A 21,419-nucleotide genomic window follows, 5' to 3' on the forward strand; every position below is an offset into this window, starting at 1 on the left:
AAGCCATTCCCTTTATAACTAGTGACACGTACAATATAAGAAACTGAACACTTTGTAATTACTGTGAACCATTTATAAACTACTTTAAGAAAACCAAAACTGTCATTCATTGCAAAATATTCATAAAGCTTTCATTTTCATAACAAAATGAACACATAATGCATGTAGTATGATTACATATAGCCAACATTATCCATCTTTTGCGTTAGCTTACACACATTAACCAAACACCTTGCATAATCAGTCAACCCACACAGCGCTAATGTGTGACTGTATGTACATGCAAACACACAAACACAGTCCAAAATATAACGGTAGGTAAAATCACACTGAAGCTTGGGCTGCCTTCACTCTCTGAGCACTGAAAATAGCTCCAAGGTCACTGAGCTACCACTAGGGAGTCAAACCATAGAAAGTGTTAATTAATGTGAGACAAGTCCGATTGCCAGCTCTTTCTGTTGTAGGACACACAATGCAAAACACAGTTTACTTGTCAGAGTCAGATCATGTTATTTAACTTAATTCAGTAATGTAACAATGCAGGTGGAAAACTAAGCTGCATTCTAACTGAACAGCTTCTATAAAACCGATCAGCTCTTTCACGGGCTGACGAAGATGATGATGTGGTAATACATATTAATGTAGGCACGATCAACAAAAGCTATGTGGTACATCACAGTCACAGTGGTGTTAATATCTCTCTTTAGTCCTGTCATTTTCTCTGCTAGTGAGTGGAGTTTCTCTGTTTTGTAAAATGTATGGAATACCTTTGTAACAACATTTTGACAGAAACAAATAAATGTGTTTTAAACAAACAGGACAGTGATGGAATGAGGTACATCTGGTGAAAAGGAGAATGTGTGTTCATTCCACAGCTGTCATTTGACAGCTGGTCCATTCAGGGACCAAAGAAATGTTTTGGTGTTTTTCTCTTAATCATAAGTGCTCTATAAACATGCCAAGATATCAAGGTACAGTAGTTGATTTTTGAATGTGTTTTCTCTACCTTCCACCTACTTCTATGCATTTGCATAATGGTAGAATCTAATTGGGAGAGTTATCACACTGGGCATCGTCTTTGCTCTTGAATTACATTGCCGTTATGTTTTACAACTACAGAAACAGAACTAGAAGAGTGCTCAGAGCTAGTTCACCAAATTGACTTGGCATTCATTTTCCTCTGAAGTTACACTCAGGGTGGAAGCTTTTTAAATCCTGAATGTAGGTCATCAGAAAAATCACAATCAATTCACAACTTCCTTATAAATAAGAGACTGAAAGAGTGAAAGTGTGGATGGACATAGGGGTGTAAATCTTTCAATATATCACGATTCCATTCAAATCTGATTTTCCATTCAAACCGATTCATGATACAGTCCCTATTTTTACAAAAGTGTGCTTAATTCAGGATCTACTGCAGTCTGCTGTGTACTTTATCATTTGAGAGTGTGGAATTATTATTTGGCATTAAAAAGCTCAGTAAAATGTGATCGAGATAATGCAGCTTTTTTAATTGGAACATTTTTATTAGCAAATTTCAATAATGTAAATAAGTGGAGAACGTAAAACACACACAACAATTATTAATTTTAACTTGCAAAATACTTTAATATGAATACAATTTGTGGTGTGAAGCCTACTGAATTATTATTTATCAGAAACTTGACAGTGAAAAAATCAATTGTGTCAGCAATTGTTGGCCGTTTTCCCAAATACTTTAACTGTGAGCGTATTTGAAACTTTCCTGAGATACTTTACTTTCATTTTGCAGACATTTCATATTGAATACGTTCGTTCACTGCATGATGCAAAATGCTTGCCTGCAATGATGACAGTGTTACACGATGAAATGAAAAAGGCATATATTCCTATGGTAGCTAGCTAATAAACATGTTAGTTAGGAAGAAATGTATCTCCATCTCATGATTCGAAAGCAGGGGTCTAGATTTTAGTATGGGAAATGTTGTAAAGTAGTACGTTTTAAGTCTGAGTCGTTTTAATCAATCATAGATCAGCAGACTGTATGCAGGAAAAAAAAAAAGTCTTCATGGAGAACAAAGCATGCGGAGCGTTGGTTACATCAGGGCTTCCATCAGCCATATTAACTAGTTAAATATCTCTATGAACAGATATCTGCATGCAAGTGCTGCAAACAATCTGTTCATCAAATATTTCAGCTTGACTGAACAATATGATTGGCACTGTGTCGCAAAGCCAATCAGCGTTTACATTTCCTGACTTCCTGAAATGCATCAGAATTGGTCAATCTGGAATGGGTTCAACAAACAGTTGTATTAAAACTTGTTTTCTTCTCATATTGAGGACAGACTTGACAAAGCTTGAATTTTCAATTTTTACAAATCTGTATCATGATGACGTTACTTGGGCAAAACTGATTTGTTTGAAGTAAATCACAAAACAATGTGTTTCTTTTTTTGGAGTAATTCTTTCAAAGTAAGCCAGAGTGAAGCCTCTGTGTATTTTCATATTCTACAATGATTTTAATAATTAGATTTCTCCATAGCAGACAGAGACTTTTACACTGAATAAAGTCACTCTCTCTCGTTCATCCAGAGAAAGAGGAAAGGAAGGACTTAAAATATCAGCCAGTTGAACTTAATCAAAAATATGTATTCATGAGGAACAGGACAATAGCTGCTGCACCTTTTCATTCCTCCCTGCATCTTCGTATCTACAAACCATCTTTTGCCAGTTCAGTTACAGAAATAGGATACACAGTGGAACAAAATTAGATTTTATAGAAATAGGGATATATTATTTTTCTGTGACAATAGTCCTCCTTGTTGCTGCTTAGCATACACACCGCTGAGCATATACACTCAGAAAAGTGTTACCATATACTCTTACTTAAACATGTGAAATTCATTTTATTCTGAAATACGGATGGACACACTGCTTCTTTTGCTCACAAACATACACACAGGCAGTATCTTCTCATGAAGACAAGTCCATTTATATAGAATGTATGAATTTATAGGGATGGGTATTGAAATCCACCTTAGTATTAAATCATATTAGTTCTGATGTGGAGCTGACAATGCTGGGATGATATCTGAGAGCAGCTGAGGTAATAATAATCACATTCTCCTCCTTACAAAGATCAAATGAGAACTCAAAGTGCTGTGGCAGACTCCTCGTGGTGCAGTTATTTTTCTTCCTCATTGTGTAAGTCAAATTATTTCATTTACATATTTGACTGGAGGTGAGATAGTGGTAATGAGAATCTTTTAGATGAACGGAGAGAGCAAAGAACATGACCGATAGGCCTGTCTATTACTGAGCAGACTGCCAGTTCATATTGAATATGAATATGAACTGTACAGCTCTCTTCTGGATGTTGCTACATCAACTATATTTGACTAATTGCTATCTGGGGTCATTTAAAGTGCATATACTGCTATAACACGTGTTTCCTTTAAGATTGATTTACCAAGAAAGGCAACATTTATGATTTATCAATAGAGGTGCTGCTGTACAGCAGGGTTATATACAGTACATCATTGTGGGAATGTAGATCATATGTTTGGAACAATCACATTTGTATGTTTAAGCTTTTGGAAGGCCATTTAGAAAATAGCCTTGTAACCATGTATTTAAAGGTCTTATTTACAGAAATAATAAGTGAGAGTCTGAAAGTATTTGAAATCAATTCCAATCAAAAAACACTGACTATTTAGTTTCTGTAAGATGTACTGGTATTTGGTTTAAAGTGGGCGTGGTTAAGATCAAGAATTACCAAGTTTAACAACAATTACATAATTAAAGCCACTCATTCAAGGAAAAATACAGACAAAAATTATCTTCCTCTTCTGGTTCTGTCTCTGACAACCCATAACATACTAGGGATTCACAATGCGGATTCTCACGTGTCACTATTGTATGTTGAAATAAATAGACGTCAACCAAAACACAATCTTTTATACAGACACAGTCTAAAGAATTAGTTAAAACGGTAAGATTAGCTGTTTTCAAAAGAGGTTTTAAAACAGTTATGAATGTTTCATTTTTGTTAGATTTTGTAAAAGTTTAACAAGTCAGTTAACTTTGATATAATAAATGTTTTTTTTCTACTTCAGGCCAATTTTTAACGGCATTTTATCTACAATATAGCCACAAAGCATGATTAACAGTACCTCAAGACACGCAGCATGAAAAGGGACGTGATTTAGCCTGGCTGTTTATTTGTTGTGTTGTATATTCACACCGTGACTGGACCTCCTGGCCAAAACATAACATTGTTCTGTTAAGAGAGGCCTAAAGCTTTTTGCACATTATCAAGACCACAATGCTAAATGAAGCATCAAGACACTGTTTCCAATGGAGGGAGCATTGACGTAGCAATGCGTTGGCATATAAAATTTAAAATGCTGCTTTAAATCTATGTTGAGTCAGGAACTTGAATGTTAAACTGACAGTTTGATGCTGTTTATTGGTAGCCTTGGATGTTGCAAGCAATTGCTCCACAGAAAAAGCTTCTTCTTTTTTACGAGGTTGGATTTGATTGTCTTAACTATCTCAACATTAACATATTTTTTCACACATTTTCAAACAAAAAAGAGGACACAAACATAAACATTGTACAAAAAATTAGGAAATTTGTGTTTGGTAGATTATTTATTTGTCGTAACAATGCTTCTTGGCAATGAATCTTATACCGTTGGGAAGCCTGTTTATTTTCCTTTTAAACGGTGCCACATGCATTTGAGGGATAAGCAGCAGAGCTGAGTATGTGGGTTGCGCCCATGAAAACTTGCCAAATCTTCTCAGCCAATTCCAAACAGCTTATTCTGCTGTTGCTATTGACTCTTGTTTTGAGCTTCTGATACCCCAGGTGCTGACAATCAGGTGCCAATCAGGCAGTCTTCTACAGATTTGCAGTCAAGGTTTGCAGGACGATATAGCCGATGGCTCTCTACCCAGAAAATCTGGAACAGACTGCATGCAGCCAATCTCCGGTCTCATATGGCTGCCATTAGGCCTGGCATGACTGCCCTTCACCGTCAGGCCCATTTGCGCTGGTGTTGGCAACAGGTGCACTGGAACCTGAACATGTGGAGGAACATAATGTTCAGTGATGAGTCCAGATTCTGCTTACGGCAGTTGGATCGTAGGGTCAACGTGTGGAGAAGACGCGGAGAACGCTATGCTGAGTGCTGCAACAGCTTTTGGTGGAGGCAGTGAAATAGTGTGGGGCGTCAACTCCGAGGCTTGTCTTCATTGGAGGCAATCGCAATGCAGACAGATATCGAGACGAGATTCTGCAACCAGTGACAATCCCATAGTCTGGGACTGAACTCTATCCTCCAAGATGACAACGCTCACCACCACAGAGCAGAGTTTATCAGAGACTAACTCCAGAATTTGGGAGTGGAGAGAATGGAATGACCTGCCTGCAGTCCTGACCTCAACCCCATTGAACACTTGCGGAATCTGCTTGGGCCTACTGTTCATACCAGAGGGACCAACACAACCACATTGCTACATGCTACAAATGCTGGTTGAAGAATGGAATGCCATCCCACAACCAGGCTGTTGTGGCTGTGTATGGTTCTTTCACACGCTACTGAGGCTCCCGTTTTCACTCCAGATAATATCTAGATAATTACGGGAGGACTGCTCCGGAGATTATCCCGACCTGGCTGTTCACACATGCTCCTCACAGCAGGAGACTATCCCTGTCAGACGGGAGGGGGATTTCCTGAGGTAGGGCGTGACGTAAAAAAATAACGCAAAAGTACAGGCGAAGTAACAGAGTCCTCTACACGATGCTATAATAACAATATATTTATATCAATGCTATGTGTAGTCCAATGGAATGACAACATCAACAAAAGAGCGGAGAACAACATACTGGCGAACAGAAAATGTGATGAAGCCTTTTAATTACGTGCACGGAGATCGTAGTGGTCACGTGCAGACACTCTTTACACAGTGCAGCAGTCACAGTATACGTCACTCCCTCTATTGCCTCGAGGTAAATTATCTGGAGAATATCCTGTGGCGTTCTCATATCAGCCCACTTGGACTTGATGTGGAAAAAAATACTAGGGGTCTGGCTGGAGAAACTCCGGGTAGAGTCCGAGGGAAAAATTTGGCTGTTTGCGTTCACATATAGCGTACAGCCCCTCCGGGTAATCTCCACAGTTTTTCAGGAGATTTCTGTATGTGTGGAAAGGTATATGTCTTGTTTCTTCAGACTTGAACACCAAACAAGAGTCAACAGCAGAATAAGTTGTTTGGCATTGGCTGAGAAGACTTGGCAAGTTTTTCATCTGCGCAACCTACATACTCAGCTCTGCTGCTCATCCCACGAATGTATATTCCTTACAAATGTGGCAACATTTATAATAGAAATAAACACGCTTTCCGGAGATTTATTGCCAAGGAGCATTGTTACAACAAAGAAATAATCTACAAACACAAATTTCCTTACTTTTTGTACGGTTTATTTAACTTTACTGACACAAAACCTAAGAGACCACTTACTTTCAATCAAATCTCACCACAGTTCTCAGACCACTGCTGGGTTTGTAAGTTCAGAGGTGTGAGTGTTGAGAATTTATTTCCATTTCTTTATACTAATACAGTTTAACTCAGCTTGACATCAACAGCCCTGGTTTAAATCATGCATATATTATTCAGTATAGAAGATGTTTACGTGCTGTAAGTTCTCCTTTAAATCAAAATAGAATCATTTCCAGTATAACAGTATACATGGTTTGCCAGATGGTATGAAGTGCCTTGCTGCAATCAGAGCTCTAGCCATAACCCTGACAGACTTAACACTATATAGAACCCACTGAGATACTGTACCACGGTGCCATATAGCCACTAATGTGAAACATTTTTACTTTAAAGCTTGTAGGGTTAGGTACGGACTGTCCCAGATTTTCAGCTATACTGACAACTGAAAAATGTGGATCCAGGTGTCCAAGAAAACCTCTCTTAATTTTGCCAATTTTGTAATTTGGAAAGCCAGGTCATTTTATACAAACTCTTCTCCTGTTTCTGCTACGTCACCTTTTTTCTTTGAGTATTCCATCCATGGAATCCATTCATCAAATTGCTAAATTACTTAAGTTCTGTATAATGCAAAACCCTTTTTCACGCATACAAAATGAGAAAAAAAAAACAGAAAAGAAAATGGACAGACATGTGTCCAATTCAGTGAATTGTTATGCCTGTGACAATTGGCACAACTTGCTTTACTAAGAAGTCACAGCACTAACCACTGAGCCAATTTAACATTTTTATTTGTTATGTTACGAAAATATCATGGCTGACATAAAGCTTTTAGTTTTTGTCAATTTGAGTGTCCTTTTCTACAAAGTATTATGCATTATCTCTTAGCTGTTCGTATGCTGTCATGGGAAAGTAAGGTTTCCTAACAACAAATGTCATCCTTCTTTTCTGTAACAGTCATATGTTGCATTCATTGAAATCTTTGCCAAGAAAAATGTAAAAAAAGAAACTGTGTTTCTCCAGCGTGATGCTAATCATTTGATTTGACACCCTCACCCCCAGCAGCATCTTTAGGCATAAGGAGTAATGATATAGAAGTAATCACTCTTCTTCCTGATGGTCTTGTTTGTTTTTAAAGGTCACACTTAGAGGCACAAGTACTCATTTCAGTCGGTTTTTAGATTTCAAGCATGGTCCTTAGCCTGGGTGGAGTATATAGGTGAAGGAAGAGAAGGACTCTTCCCTAATGGTGAGTGTTTCTGGGTTAAGAGAACTACATATGTACTTGGACATCTCTGTAATACAAATGCAAAAGTAGAACATGATAGACAGACAACAACAGATGTGAGCAGTAAAGAGTAATCAGAAGAGAAAAACGCATTAAGAGGTAAACAACATTATCACTCTGCCCACTCACTCACAGTGAATGTTTCAGACTATTTCCTGCTATGTTCACACATTAATTCACACAATTAAAAAAAAATGATTTGCACAGATTGTATACAGGAGCTGGAAAGACAGGGGGTGCCTTAAGTGTGAACAGTTTAGTACAAACTCTACCTGGACAATATCCAGAACTTTTCAGGATTGCAGTGCCTGAGTGATCTAATTAGTTCAACTTGAGAAAGTGTCTGTAGTTATGGAGGTGGGACTGGCATTACATGAGACGAGACTTCTGTGCGTGCCATCTAGACTTGTCGTTTGTTTTGCTTCGTCACTTACATTTCTCTTCTTGTCCCTATGACGCCAGCTGAGAGCCAATCAGAGTGATCTCTCTCCCAGACTAGTCGCGTCCGATTCTACACTGATTTGGGCACAAAGCCTCCGACAGGCCCCAAGCAGTACTGTCACTGCTGTTCACACCACACCTACCATAACCACCGACTGTCTCTGTGAGCCCTAACAAGCCTCGACCCCAGAGTTTACCTACCTCTGTGTTCTCTATCTAATGCTATGTATGTATGCAAATGTATCTATTTGGCAGTTTAAATGCAAATGTAACTGTGCCATTTATGTGTCGATATGTGCATTTAACCTTCTTAAGTGTGTTGATGCTATGCATTCCAGATGGCTAATTTACCACCTGTTGTTTCAGTATACTGCATCTATTGACTGGTAAACTGATGGACATGGTGAGCTGCTTTAGTTCTGAAGTGGAAGAAGTAGATTGACAAGAGGGTGTCAGTGCAAAAACCTTTTCCTGCAACTTTTCAAGATCTCTGTCTTAAAACAATGAGATTGTGTTTATGTAGGATCAGGCTACCTAAAGATACATGGCAACTGACCCCCCCACCTTGAGAGCACCTTCCTTTCATTCTCTGTTTGAGATCATTTTTTCTGTTTTTATCTCCTTCTTCTTTTCAGTTGGTCTGGGGGAAGTCAATGTGCCAAAACATGACCCATCATTTTTCATGAAAGACATTTATAAAGCCTTCCATCAGATGTCATGATGAATCATTCCACATTATAAGTAAGACCTTGCTTCCTGGGTTAGTCTTCAGAATGTGATTGCAATTTTAATAGTTTCCCATCAATGACAAATACGAATTGTGACAAAAAAGGATCTTAGCTTTTAGGGAGAGTTTGTTTTTACCGAATTTGATTTTAATGTAGCAGTCCTCTCCTCTTCTATTTCACGTTGGATTTCCAGGGTATGGAGGCTTGAGGGCAATGGGAAGTTGGAAAGAAATGCAGAAAGTGATATCACGCTCTCTATTTTAAGCTTACTTGTCAAAAGCAATACATTTTTATAATTCATAGATAGAAGATGTATTTTACAAACTTTTCAGGTGAAGGTCTATGCAGCAAAGGATTTGTTCCCCTCTCATTAAAGGCATAGTGTTTCATAATGCCTCTGATGTGGAACAATACTTCAGATCACTCAAGCAGCAATTTTACAATTAAAACTACAGAACAGTATGGTAGTACTGTATTCCCTGGACGGGTATTGTTTTTTTCTGAAATGAGATGATTTTATTTTTTCATTTTACTATCACTATACTACACAAGCAGACAAGAAGTCTTGCAACCTAATGACACACAGCAATTAATGTAAAGTTGCACTTCCTAGACATATTTCTCTTTTTTACAATTCTGAGGACTGCGTCCATGTGCAATCTGCATGCACGCATCCGTTCACAGACACGCAAACACAGGCAGCAGTTAGGAGTGGCATAAAAGAACATGGTGTGGCAAAGCAGAGCAGCTGGAAAAAAAACACGGGACACCGCTTAAGGCAAATGTCACAGCACTTTATCTTACCAATAAAACTGAAGAAAAGCACTGTGCTTTTCTTAACAATGGAACATCCTTTGCCTTAAAAGTAAATGTATTTTTTAATGATTTTTTCAGTCAAGCATGTCAATTCAAACAAAAACCTGAGCCCACTCAACCTCATCAAAGACCACATCTAGTGCATGGTTTGAAATGTTTAAGTACAATGTAATATTTTGAGATGAATCTGTTTTGCATTCCTCCGTCAGCTAACGTTCCATGTTAGTCATTTCATTAATGCCAACTGCATGAATAGTTACTACAACAAAAACATTTCCTTGAAGTTTTCTGCATTTTCTGCTGCAAAAAGAAGCTCATTCCTTAAAGGAAGAATATGCGATTATTCACACTTAAATGTAGCAGAAATCAAATCTATCCTCTGAAAATAACTCTGTGAGTCATGACTGTCTATGAGTGTGACACCTGAGTCCCACTGTCTGTGATGCTTTCTGAGCTTTCCAAGCCGTAGCTACACTTTGTTTACATCGTCGGGATGGCCGGCCAGCTCATCCTCTTGCATATAAAAGTTATTTAATTGAGGGACTAGAGAAAAGTAGAATAACATACTGTACTCACTGCTTGTTTGAATGTGACGTAAGCGTTTCTAGATCACAGTCATTTTGTGTAAATTTACATGCAGTGTGAAGATACGAGCAAACTAAAGATCGCTAGCATTAGCATGCTAACACAACAATGCAGCGCGAGTTGCTTTGGTTTCATGCTGGTACTCAAGGGCGACATCTGCTGGATCAAAAAGTCGCATATTCTTCCTTTAAGAACGTAAAAAATCTATGTCTGAATCAATGAGGCAACCACGACTGAACAGAAAGAAAAATGGTTGGTCTTTACAGAACAGAGCAGACAATCAGTAAAGCCCCTCAGTGCTTAGGGGCAAATGAGCAAATCATGTCAAAGGAAGTGTAAGGAGAAGTGCAGATACTGTACAGTTTTTCCTGTAGAAAGTAATAAATGATTTGAATGCTTTGCAGCTTTTATTCTCTATAAGAGCAGTAATTTATTTTGTCAAATATGAGGAACGTATATTGGTTGCATTCAGTTGTAGCTGTTTCAATCAAAGCATCCTGGTTATGCTGAGATTTCTGCCTGTCATAAGGAAGTTTTTTCTTACCACTGTAACATTTGCTAAAATGTTGCTGGATGGATTAAGCTGGGTCTTTGTAATTCAGCAATGAGAGAGGTCTTTTTACCTGCTTCTTGTAAAGTGTCTCTAGATAACACTTGTTATGAATTGGCGCTATGCAATTAAAGATTGATGATTGATTGATTGATTGATTGATTGATTGATTGATTGATGATTGATTGATGATTGATTGATTGATTGATTGATTGATTGATTGATTGATTGATTGATTGTTATTAGCCCATTGCCTCACTTTTTTAATTTTTATTTTATTTTATTGCAAAAAACAAAACAGAAAGACAATAATAGATCAATGAAAATAGACAGACAGTACATAATGATTAGTTAATTTAAAAAATATACATTTTGAAAGAAATGTGCTGGAGGAGCCAAATAAAACCAGAGGTTCAGCCTTCTTTCATGTTTTTTTGGCTACATCTGGTCCTTGTTACCATGGCAAACATCAACCTCGAGAAAGATGGGCTTTTACAAACTGTACCTTTAGTGGTCCCTTTTATTTTGTAGTTTTGGTTCATCATGAATTACTGTTATTAAAGAAAGCTTTCAAAAAATGCCCCTGGCACACAAGCAGGGGTCCTTAGAAGCATTTTCTGAAACTGTGGTATGTTGAGGCTGATTTAAGTAAATTCATGTAACAAAGATCCCCAAGAGTCTCATTTCAACTCCCTCTGCTTAACAGAATATATTGCAGATTATCCATGGAAACTGGAGTTTCCAGATCAACAGAAGTTTGAAAGAGTCTAGTTTATTTCTAATGCATGCATTTTAATTATGTGCTGCAGAACAATCAAAGTACAACTGTGAATTTAGAGTAAAAATGGATCGCTATAAAAAAAAATCCTGCTCATAATACATATCTTCAATGACTTATCTAGCTCAAATAAAAATGACCAATTCTTCTTTGGCACAGCAGGAAGGAGAGAATTACAGCGGGGATGAAAATAACATAAGAAAGAAGACACAGACTGTATGCACAGAAACAACGATGGAATATGCAGAAAACACAAGCAAGACCAAGCAAGAGTCATGCCCAAAAAGAAAAATATATTGACAGTGCCACAGACAGTTAAAATTGGTAGCACACACGCATAAAAGGGGCATAGGAGCATGGGGTGCCACAAAGAGGAAGTCAAATATAAGATTCTTAAGTGATGGTGAACCAAGGGAAGAAAGTTGAGAATTTGCCACGTTCTGTGACTCAGGCGGTATTTTGGTGTCCCAATGATTCACCCTGTGGCTTCAGCCGCAATTCAACTGAAAGGTCAGAGCTTCTTTAAAACTACCTGTAACTGCTACTCTCTTTCTCTGACACGGTCACCATCCTGCGTAATCCGTCAAACTGCGTGTGTGTGTGTGTATACTATATTTCCACTAAGAGCCAAGAGCAGCAGTGCCCATACTGCTCCAGCCAGGCCTGGTGTCACCCTGAAGCACAGAGCAGCATGTACGGTGACAGAAGTCTCTGTCCAACACAGACAGACTAAATGCCACCTAGCCTGCTGATTGTTGTCATATAAATGTGTGTGCCATCGTCAAAAACACCAATTCTACAGTAGAGCACTTGTTTACTGCACTGGGACTATTTCTGAAGGGAGAATGTTGGAATAATGGATAATGCATCCTTCTCTCGACTCCAATTGCCAGTGACAGAAAGGGTGATAACTGCCAATGCTGTGAAAGGGCTTGTGTACATTTGGAGTTACATGCTCTTATTCTCCATTGATTTATACCGTCGTTACTGACAACGGCACAAGAGGCTGGTGCCAGTTTCCTTGGAAAAGTCAGCCTGGCTTGAAAATCAGAACCACATAGCATTTATCTTTAACTAACCAGGCCTGCAAGGATGTATGTATTCCAATCTGTCCTTAGTAACTGTCCAGAAAATCCTTATACACAGCTACTGACACAGACTTTCTACTTACTGGTTGCCTTTTCTGGCCACCATTAGGCTTTTAAAGTTCATTGAACGACCTTAATCAGAAGATGAAAACTGCACACAGCAAGGACTGTGGAAACTTGAGCAAAAAGCATCTTTGTGTTCATCTCGGTTAGTTCAAACATAACATTTGAATGCTTTGCTACACATTTGGAAATCCATTCATCTCAATTTTACTAAAGTTTCAGTCCTTCTTGGAGTCAAACAAATCCGTCAACTCTGACCGGGAAGATTCAGTTTGACTTCGGGATCTCTCTGGATCTCGATTTTCTGAGTCTATCATGACAAATGTCCATTGATCCTATCACATAGGACACTCCACATAACTCCAGAACCTAACTCTGATAATCATCATATAACATCATTAGGTTTTCTTCATTATCCACAAACAGGAAATGCTCATAGCTTATTCTGCAACATTGCACTCTTTGATGAAGCCACAGCTTTTTCATATGATACCTATACTGACCTTTAACCATCTTTATCAACTGTAAGAATTAAAATAAACAAACAAACAACAAACTGCTGGTGGCAGTGTGGGTAGGTTAAGTTATCTCAATTGTGTCTACGGTGGGGCCAACAGTGTCAGACTTCAGGGTAAGGTAATACGTTTGTTTTGCTGCTTTTGTGTCAAACTGTTTCACATACAAAAGACAAACAACTCAATCCATAGAAAATAACAACCCTGCAGACTCATCAGCATCATGACTATCATCATCATCTTCACCCCCACTGGTACACACTGCTGTCAACAAGAACAGAATGAGCATCATCATCAGCATCATCATTAACCCCCCCCCCCCCCAAAAAAAAACACTTTGCCACTTACCTGGATGTGTCATGAAGAGGTCTGAATTCACAGTACAGAACTAAGCTGGGTTAACTTTTTTTTATTATAACCAGTTTTTTTGTATCATTTGTTGGGTTTCTGAACCAAGTCCATCCCATCAGTAGAGGCTACTCAAAGTTAAACCCCGCCAGCTCACTGCCCCACTGCCTCAGTGGTCAGAGTGCCAGGTCATAGGTCAGCTGCTTGATACAGGTGAATGATCATGATGGAAGATGGGGCAGATGTGTGACCGAAATGTGTGATGAGGTGTTGCTTTGTGGTAAGCTTTAGTGAAGACAGTTTTAGTGGCTGCAGATTTATGGAAAGTTAGCTGCATGTACCGGTACTTTTAGGGAATTTGAAGCGGGAAGCTCGACAGAGGGAAGGATTATCCTAACATGTATTTGTTCATTAAGTAGGTAGACTTCACAATATCGCACATAAAGGCCGTGCAGGATGATTAAAAAAGAAAACATACTGACTAACATTTACATTTCTGAACTAACTGATTAATTCATATAGCCCTCTGTTGAATGTGTGGATAAATGTTGAATTATTAACTTATTCAGAGTTTCAAGAACGAGAGAAAGAGGGAGGAGGTAGGAGGTGTAACAAAATAAAAAGAGGAAGGATTGAAAGAACGTGACACAGATTGTCAGCTATAGCAATAATATACGTTTTATATATGTTTTTTTTTCCTGCATGTGTCTTTTATTCAAAAGGGAATATCGAGTATGCATGTTTGCCCTAATCCTGAAACTTGTTATTAATTTACTCTGTTGTCTTTTCAGTTTCTATCTGTCATTCACTCCCTCTCCTCTGTAATTCTTCTTGCTCACACACATCACACTTTGGAATGTGACTCTATCTGCTTTGGTGCATGAGTGTGCTTTTGTATGCTATGCTTTTGATTTTACTTTACCTTTATACTTGAAAGTGGGTCTATATTACTATATGCATCAGTGTGCAAGTACATCATTACAAATATATGTGCTTTTTGTACTTTCTGCACTGGTGTGTGTGTGTGTGTGTGTGGTTCAAGGAGGAAGGAAGAAGGAAAAAAACAAGGAAGATGAGCAGGCAGAATAAAATATAGAGGAATGAGGAAAGAAGGAGAGGAAAATTAAGTTTGAATAAAAAGTGGATTTTTTGTGAGTGCAAAAAGCTGAGACATCGAAAATGAAATGTATGATGGAGGGAGCAACACTCCTGTTTGTACCCAGTGTGGGTAACATCGTGTTCTGCCCTACAGTCCAATAACTGGTCTGTTGGATGCATCTGAAATGAAAAGAATGTGAGTGCCTCTACCTTATTATGTGCATCTCTCTCTCTCTCTCTCTCTCTCTCTCTCTCTCTCTCTCTCTCTCTCTCTCTCTCTCTCTCTCCTTGCTGTCGTCATGTCTTTTTGCCTTATTCTATATTTCATGTTGCTCTAGCTTTCCTTCCCTTTAAGATGGAAATAACAACTAACATAACATAATAATCTGCTTAGCTACAATCAATGGCCATTCTTTTCTGTTTCAATATTGTCACATACTAGCTGTTAGGTTTTTCAGAAAGAAGTGCGACTCCTCAGGTGTATAAAGCAAGATACAGATCATTGTGTTTGCTTTTCTTACTATTTTCTCCTTCACATTTCTTCTTAACATAATCATCTGTTTTTGGATAATCATTTGTGATTTTTGTCCTACTGGTTTTGACAGGGCTTAGTGTAGAGTTTGTTTTTACCACAACCTGCTCTCTTTTCAGTGCAGAGCAAGAATAATCAAATCCAGGGATATCTGAATATATCTGAATCAAAATTAATAACTAAGTATTGGCTTGAAAAATATCTGTCACTTGAGTAACTCAAGACCAAATCCTTGAGTCATTCATGGATCTTTTTTTCTTTTTTTTTTTTTTAAATTACAATCAGGAAAAAATAACAGGACTTAAAGTGGCTGTCGTGACTATAGCTAAATGTATATTAAGAAGATTGACTAAATAAAGGATAACCCACCAAGTAGTTCTTACATTTATACACTTAAAATAAAATTACTTTTTGGTAAGTCTATGGAAAATGTTCAAACTGCATTTCCAGCAAACATAACATGGTTGTTTCTAATTGTTTAGTCAATGGTTTCCCATCTACCTCCTTCCCCACTCCTGACCCCTCTTTCCTGACTTACTCTCCACTTTCATTTATGTCCCTCACCCTCCCTCTTTCCTCTCTCTCTCTCTTTACCCGGTTGACGCCTAGCCTAATTGTTACATCGTAGTGGAGCTCTAAAGCCGCCCTGTGTAGGAAGCGTGGCTGACCGCTCTGTGTAACGCAGCATGGGGGATGGGGAATTGAACAAGCATTGGCTGTCAGAGCTGGTTAGCTTCACAGAGCTCCTGTCACAACTACACACACACACACAAACACAAAACAACCTGTTTACTACCCAGGCTCCCCTGCAATTACCAGCCTCCCAGCAGGGGCTGAGCTAGCGCCTGGGGAGAACTAACAGTATCAGAAGAGAGGAAGGAGGAGAGAGAGAGAGAGGGGAGAGCCCCATTAAGAGGCAGGGTGGTGTTAAAGTGACAAATCCTACAGTGACAAGCATGGGGCATGCATGTGTGTGTGTGCCTGTTTATGTGCGTATGTTTGCAGCTGCATAGATTGGTATAGGAGATTTGGTGCCAAAAAAAGGGGTGGCATAGTGTTTTATTATGACAAAAGAAGAGCAAGAGAAGAGCTGGATAAAAAAAGGAAAGGCAGGTAATTGATGTTTAGTGTTATAGGGCCCTTTGAAAATCTGCCTTTTTCTATAAGTCTATAAACCAGCCATTAAAATGATTGAATCGATGAAGGAAGAAGCTATCTCTACAATAAACAGAAGTAACAGAAGGACAAGGATTTCAGGGTGCTGGGAATGAAAATGAAACTGTATAATATTATTGATGTGGTGGCTATAGGATTGCATGTGCGTCAACCTGTCGTCATGACCTGGCCCCTGACTCACGGGGACAGTGGGGCAGTGAAACAAGCAGCAGCACGGGGCCCCTAGAACACAACACTGCTTCTCAACAAAAAAAACATCTTATAGAGCCTTGGACTTCAGGGACAGTTTAAGGGATCTATAGCAGGTCTGAAGAGGCGAGGTGATCTCATTATCACTATTATTTATCAACATACTGTCATAAGATATGTCACACTGGAATAGGCGACATAGTTTAACAGCTTAATCCACAAACACTGTGGATGACTTGGTCTAGGAAGCTAATACCAGGTGTTGTTTTTTTCAATTCCCCCCCTTTTTTAAAGCATAAAGGCAAAGGGTCAGTTGAGAAACAGTGGGTCAGGGAGCCCGTACCACCTGGACTAACTGTTATAAACTCTTGATACATCCACAGACTTCACTTTTTTCCAGGAGTATCTGATTTTAAAAATGTATTTTCTCATATTGCCCTCATTGGTGGACTGCACACACACACCAGCAGGGAAATAAACCAAAGGTACAATTAAGGGAAAGGAGCTTTACAATTGAGATAGTTGTTTTAACTGAGTATCTAATCAAGACTTTTTCTAATACTACACTTGCCTTTGATTGATCCCCCAACCAATCTTTGTACCATGCTTTTCAGCCTTACCAAATCCTCAGATACTCCTGGAAGCCATTCCCACCAGAGATCTAATCATCCATCCAATCTGTCTTTCATCTTTCCCCCCTCCAATCTTTCTATCGCTCCCCATCTAGCTCTGCTTTAGCGGTGGGAATAGCTGAAGTGATAGAGCTGTGGTCTAAAAAGTGGAAGGAGTGTTTGTTCCTCTTTCTCCCTGCCCACTTACACTGCACATCTACGCGGATGGACTTGATGGCAGCCACCCCCACCCCGTTGTCGGCCTTGCAGTAGTAGCGACCCCCCTGCACCCTCTGGATGCCCTCGATGCGCAGAGTCTCGTTGTAGATGGATGTTTCCTGGAACTTGTCTGATGCACTGCCTGCCGTCTTCGTCCATCGTATCTAGAGAGAGAAATGACAGGAAACAGGGTTGAATAGACAAAGGTGCCATCGGTGAAAAGACGGTGTACCAGAAGATAGAATCAGTCAATGTTTAATGAAAAAAAGTTAATATGGCAACAGTGAGAAAGTGTGAAAAAAGACTTTGACATTTGATTTTTTTTTTAAACTTCAAAAGCCAAATAAGCACAAACTCCAACATCTCTTTAACCGAGCAAATCTTAATATCCATGGACACTATTAGTTTTAAAACCAATCAGAGTGATCTTTAAGTAAGTTTAAGTATTTGTGTATGATGTCCTCCCCTTTGCATGCTTATTTTTTTAAATCGGGAAATGCATAAACTTTCCCCTTATTTTGTTATGTTAACAACTGGGTTTGTTAGCCATAGGGTCTTGACCATGACGGTCAACAACACATTTTACTCTCAATCGTGAACAAAACCCAGAGATACTTGAACTCCTTCACTTCTGGTAGAGAACCATGGCCTCGGACTTGGAGATGCTGACCCACCTCCTGACTGCTTCACACTCGGCTGCAAACCGCCCCAATAAAACAAGATCATCTGCAAAGAGCAGAGATGAAATTCTTAAGTCCCCAATCCGGAAAGCCTCCTCCCCTGGCTGCGACTTGAGATCCTCTCCATGAAAATCTCTCACTTTGGTTATATATGGATCTGATGGCACGCTGCAACAGCCCTACTATATTCCTTCAATACTCCGCACATAACCCCCATGGGACACAATCATAAGCCTTCTCCAGGTCCACAATACACATGTAGACTTGATGTGCAAACTCCCATGCCCCCCACCCCCAAGAAGCCCTGCGAGGGTATAGAACTGCAACAAAAAATCAAGTTCAATTCCAGTTATATGGACCTTGGATTGATCAACATAACATGGCTTTATGGATACCAAAGGGGAATGAGGCTCCAGCTGATTGTCAAACCATTGTTACTCTTGTATCTGAGGTTTGACAATCAGCTGGAGCCTCATTCCCCTTTGGTATCCATAAAGCCATGTTATGTTGATCAATCCAAGGTCCATATAACTGGAATTGAACTTGATTTTTTGTTGCAGTTTAAACTTTTCTTGGAACATTTAAGCCCAATTTGGACTTTAAACCTCAGTTTTCTGTGGCTTGATAACTTTGTCAACATGAAATAGTAACATTCTGTCCAAACCAAGCAAAAATATATTGACTCATCATCATTCCACTGTAACCACACCAGTGATCTCACTGTGTACTGACACAACCTGGAGTATATTTTTACATCACTACACAAAGGGGAGCTGTTAAACTTGAAGGTCCACACTGGATAAATGACAGCAGGATTTGGTTAATACAGTGCATTGGATTTGTATTTAGTTTCTTTATAATCAGAGTTTATTAGCTGCTTCTGATGACTATAATTTGGGGTTTCTGTTAGTGGTAAGTTTTTGTTCCATAATTGATTAATCTTGATTGATTCAAGTTTTGTATTTTGAACAATTCCAAAACCACAACATTAATGATTAAAGGTTCATAAGAGACAAGTTTGACAAGGGCAGGACAACTACTTGCTAAATATTATTTCCCAAAAGAAGGATTGGACTCCTGGTCTTTCTTTTTTTATTGGTCATATTTCAGGTCAAAAGAAAATTATTAACTGGGAAGGTCATCAAATTGTCAACACTATAAATGAAGTTACATATTTTGTGATAAAATCTGTGTCTGCTCCAAATAGTTGAAATTGGTGACACTAAGCCTAGTACTCATGGTGGCCATGATACTAAACTCAGACCATTAAGACTTGACAAACTCTATATGGCTTTTTCACGCTTCAATTATCCCATCAAACTGTGGGAATGCTGCCGGGTCAACGGCAACATGATATTTTCACTTGGTTAATCAGACACACAAACATACACACACACACTTCAGAGATACATGAAAGCCTGTAAACGCATCAGCTCTGGAGTGTTATTCATGCTCTCTTGTGTATGTGTTTGTGCAACAGTGTGTGTCAGTCCATTAATCCCTATTAACCCGTGTGTCTGTTATCAACATCGACAAGACTATCAACCATATCCTGTCGAGGAGGTCAGACAGGATAATGGCTTAAAGTCACTGATACTGTGTGTGCGGGTATGCATGTGTGCAAATTTATGTGAATAGAATAATGTGTAGTCATTTTCTGCCTTCATATCCAGTCCTCTGCTTGTATTCGTGGATATGTACACAGTATTGTTGGACATAACCATTGTATGATGCCATTATGTGTGTGTGTGTGTGTGTGTGTGTGTGTGTGTGTGTGTGTGTGTGTGTGTGTGTGTGGTTGATGGTGTGTGTGTGTGTGTGTGTGTGTGTGTGTGTGTGTGTGTGTGTGTGTGTGTGTGTGTGTTTGTGTGTGTGGTTGATGGTGTGTGTGTGTGTGTGTGGGGGGGGGTGTTTGAAAGCAGGTTATATGGATTAGCAGATTATCTGAGCCTGTGTAAACGCTCTCTGCCTGTTTATTCAGCTCTGTTTGAGGGAGGGATTTTCGAGAGGCTGACTGCCATTGATCAAACCAAGCCAAGGTGAGCAATGAACCGAACCCTGTCCCTCCACGGTTTGGTGACTCGTGTTTGCATGCGTGTGTGTGTTTCCTGTGTCCGCGTTTGTGTATTGTGTTTTTGTGTGTATATGTGTGGCCTTTGTGTGACAGACAGTCACAGAGATCATTAAGTGTGCATTTCTGTTCCCCTGCTTTTATCCTTTCTATTCAAGGATTAAAAGATGAGTGAAATCTTACAAATTACAGACATTTTGTGCGTAAGTAATTCGTGGGATTAAAGTTTGAAAAAACTGAGTAGTTCAAGTTTATAAGAACTTAAAACAGCAATGTTTTGGATGGTGTTTTGTTAAAAATGGAAAGTAAAATAAACACATATTTCAGTTGTAAGCAGCTACTGTTTGCTTGCTGATGTGTGCTACTTTGTAAGCACATGATGACATGATTTTTTTTTGGGGGGGGGGGAGTTGGGGCGGAAAATATGGGTTAAGCATAAAACCAGGATGATGTATTGCACTCAAAAGATTACAGAAAGTCAATGGGGACGGAAGAGGCACACAAGCTTACAATAATGCTGCTGCCAGTATTGTTATATAAGGAGATCCTGAGGTGAAAAGCATAAGAAAACTACGTGAGTTGAAGAGAAAAAAAGTGTGACGAAAGAAAAAAAAACTTTGTGAGTCAGTAAGGAATACAATAGGTAAGGCGAGGGTACGTGTGAGGTATAAAAAGACTTTATGTGTAAGTGAGATATGGGTTTTTTTTTCCAGTGAGTGCGAACAAGAGCAAATTTTATATACAGTATCGCTGGCAGCTGTGTGATGGGGGAGAGAAAAAGTGGATCACACAGGGAGACGCTACACCAGGGAGGCAAATGAAGTGAAATGGAGAGACGTGATATTGCGAATAAAGGGTATATTGTGTGCGATGCAGATGACAGGCAGGCAGGAGATGAGTCTATATCTGCCTGTGACATCGGCAGCTTCACTTGCATTCTTTCTTTGACCTTTACGCTCTCCCTCCACGACTTTTCTCCCCTCTCCTTTCAATAGATGTGTGACACTGGTCTATTTTTCCCCTTAGGTCTGGATGAATTGGCATGGATATCTCTGTTAGTCCTCTTTCTCTCCCATCATCTTATCTCAGTCTAGGCACTTTTCTCTTCCCTGCCTTTTATTTCTTTACAAAGTACAAGATAGCAAAACGCTCACTAGTCA

At 39.2% G+C, this 21,419-nt stretch overlaps 1 protein-coding gene across 3 annotated transcripts in view; it reads right to left on the minus strand.

Moving 5' to 3' along the window:
* LOC132976022 (MAM domain-containing glycosylphosphatidylinositol anchor protein 1) overlaps positions 1 to 21,419 on the minus strand; it is a 176,934-nt gene that overhangs the window by 90,445 nt on the left and 65,070 nt on the right. For all 3 annotated transcript variants that reach the window (XM_061040983.1, XM_061040974.1, XM_061040969.1), the window contains exon 4: positions 17,498 to 17,672. In XM_061040983.1, the coding sequence (XP_060896966.1) occupies positions 17,498 to 17,672 (175 nt within the window). The remainder of the gene's footprint in view (positions 1 to 17,497; positions 17,673 to 21,419) is intronic.

This window comes from Labrus mixtus, chromosome 1 (assembly GCF_963584025.1).
Source record: "Labrus mixtus chromosome 1, fLabMix1.1, whole genome shotgun sequence".
Classification (NCBI taxonomy): Eukaryota; Metazoa; Chordata; class Actinopteri; order Labriformes; family Labridae; genus Labrus; species Labrus mixtus.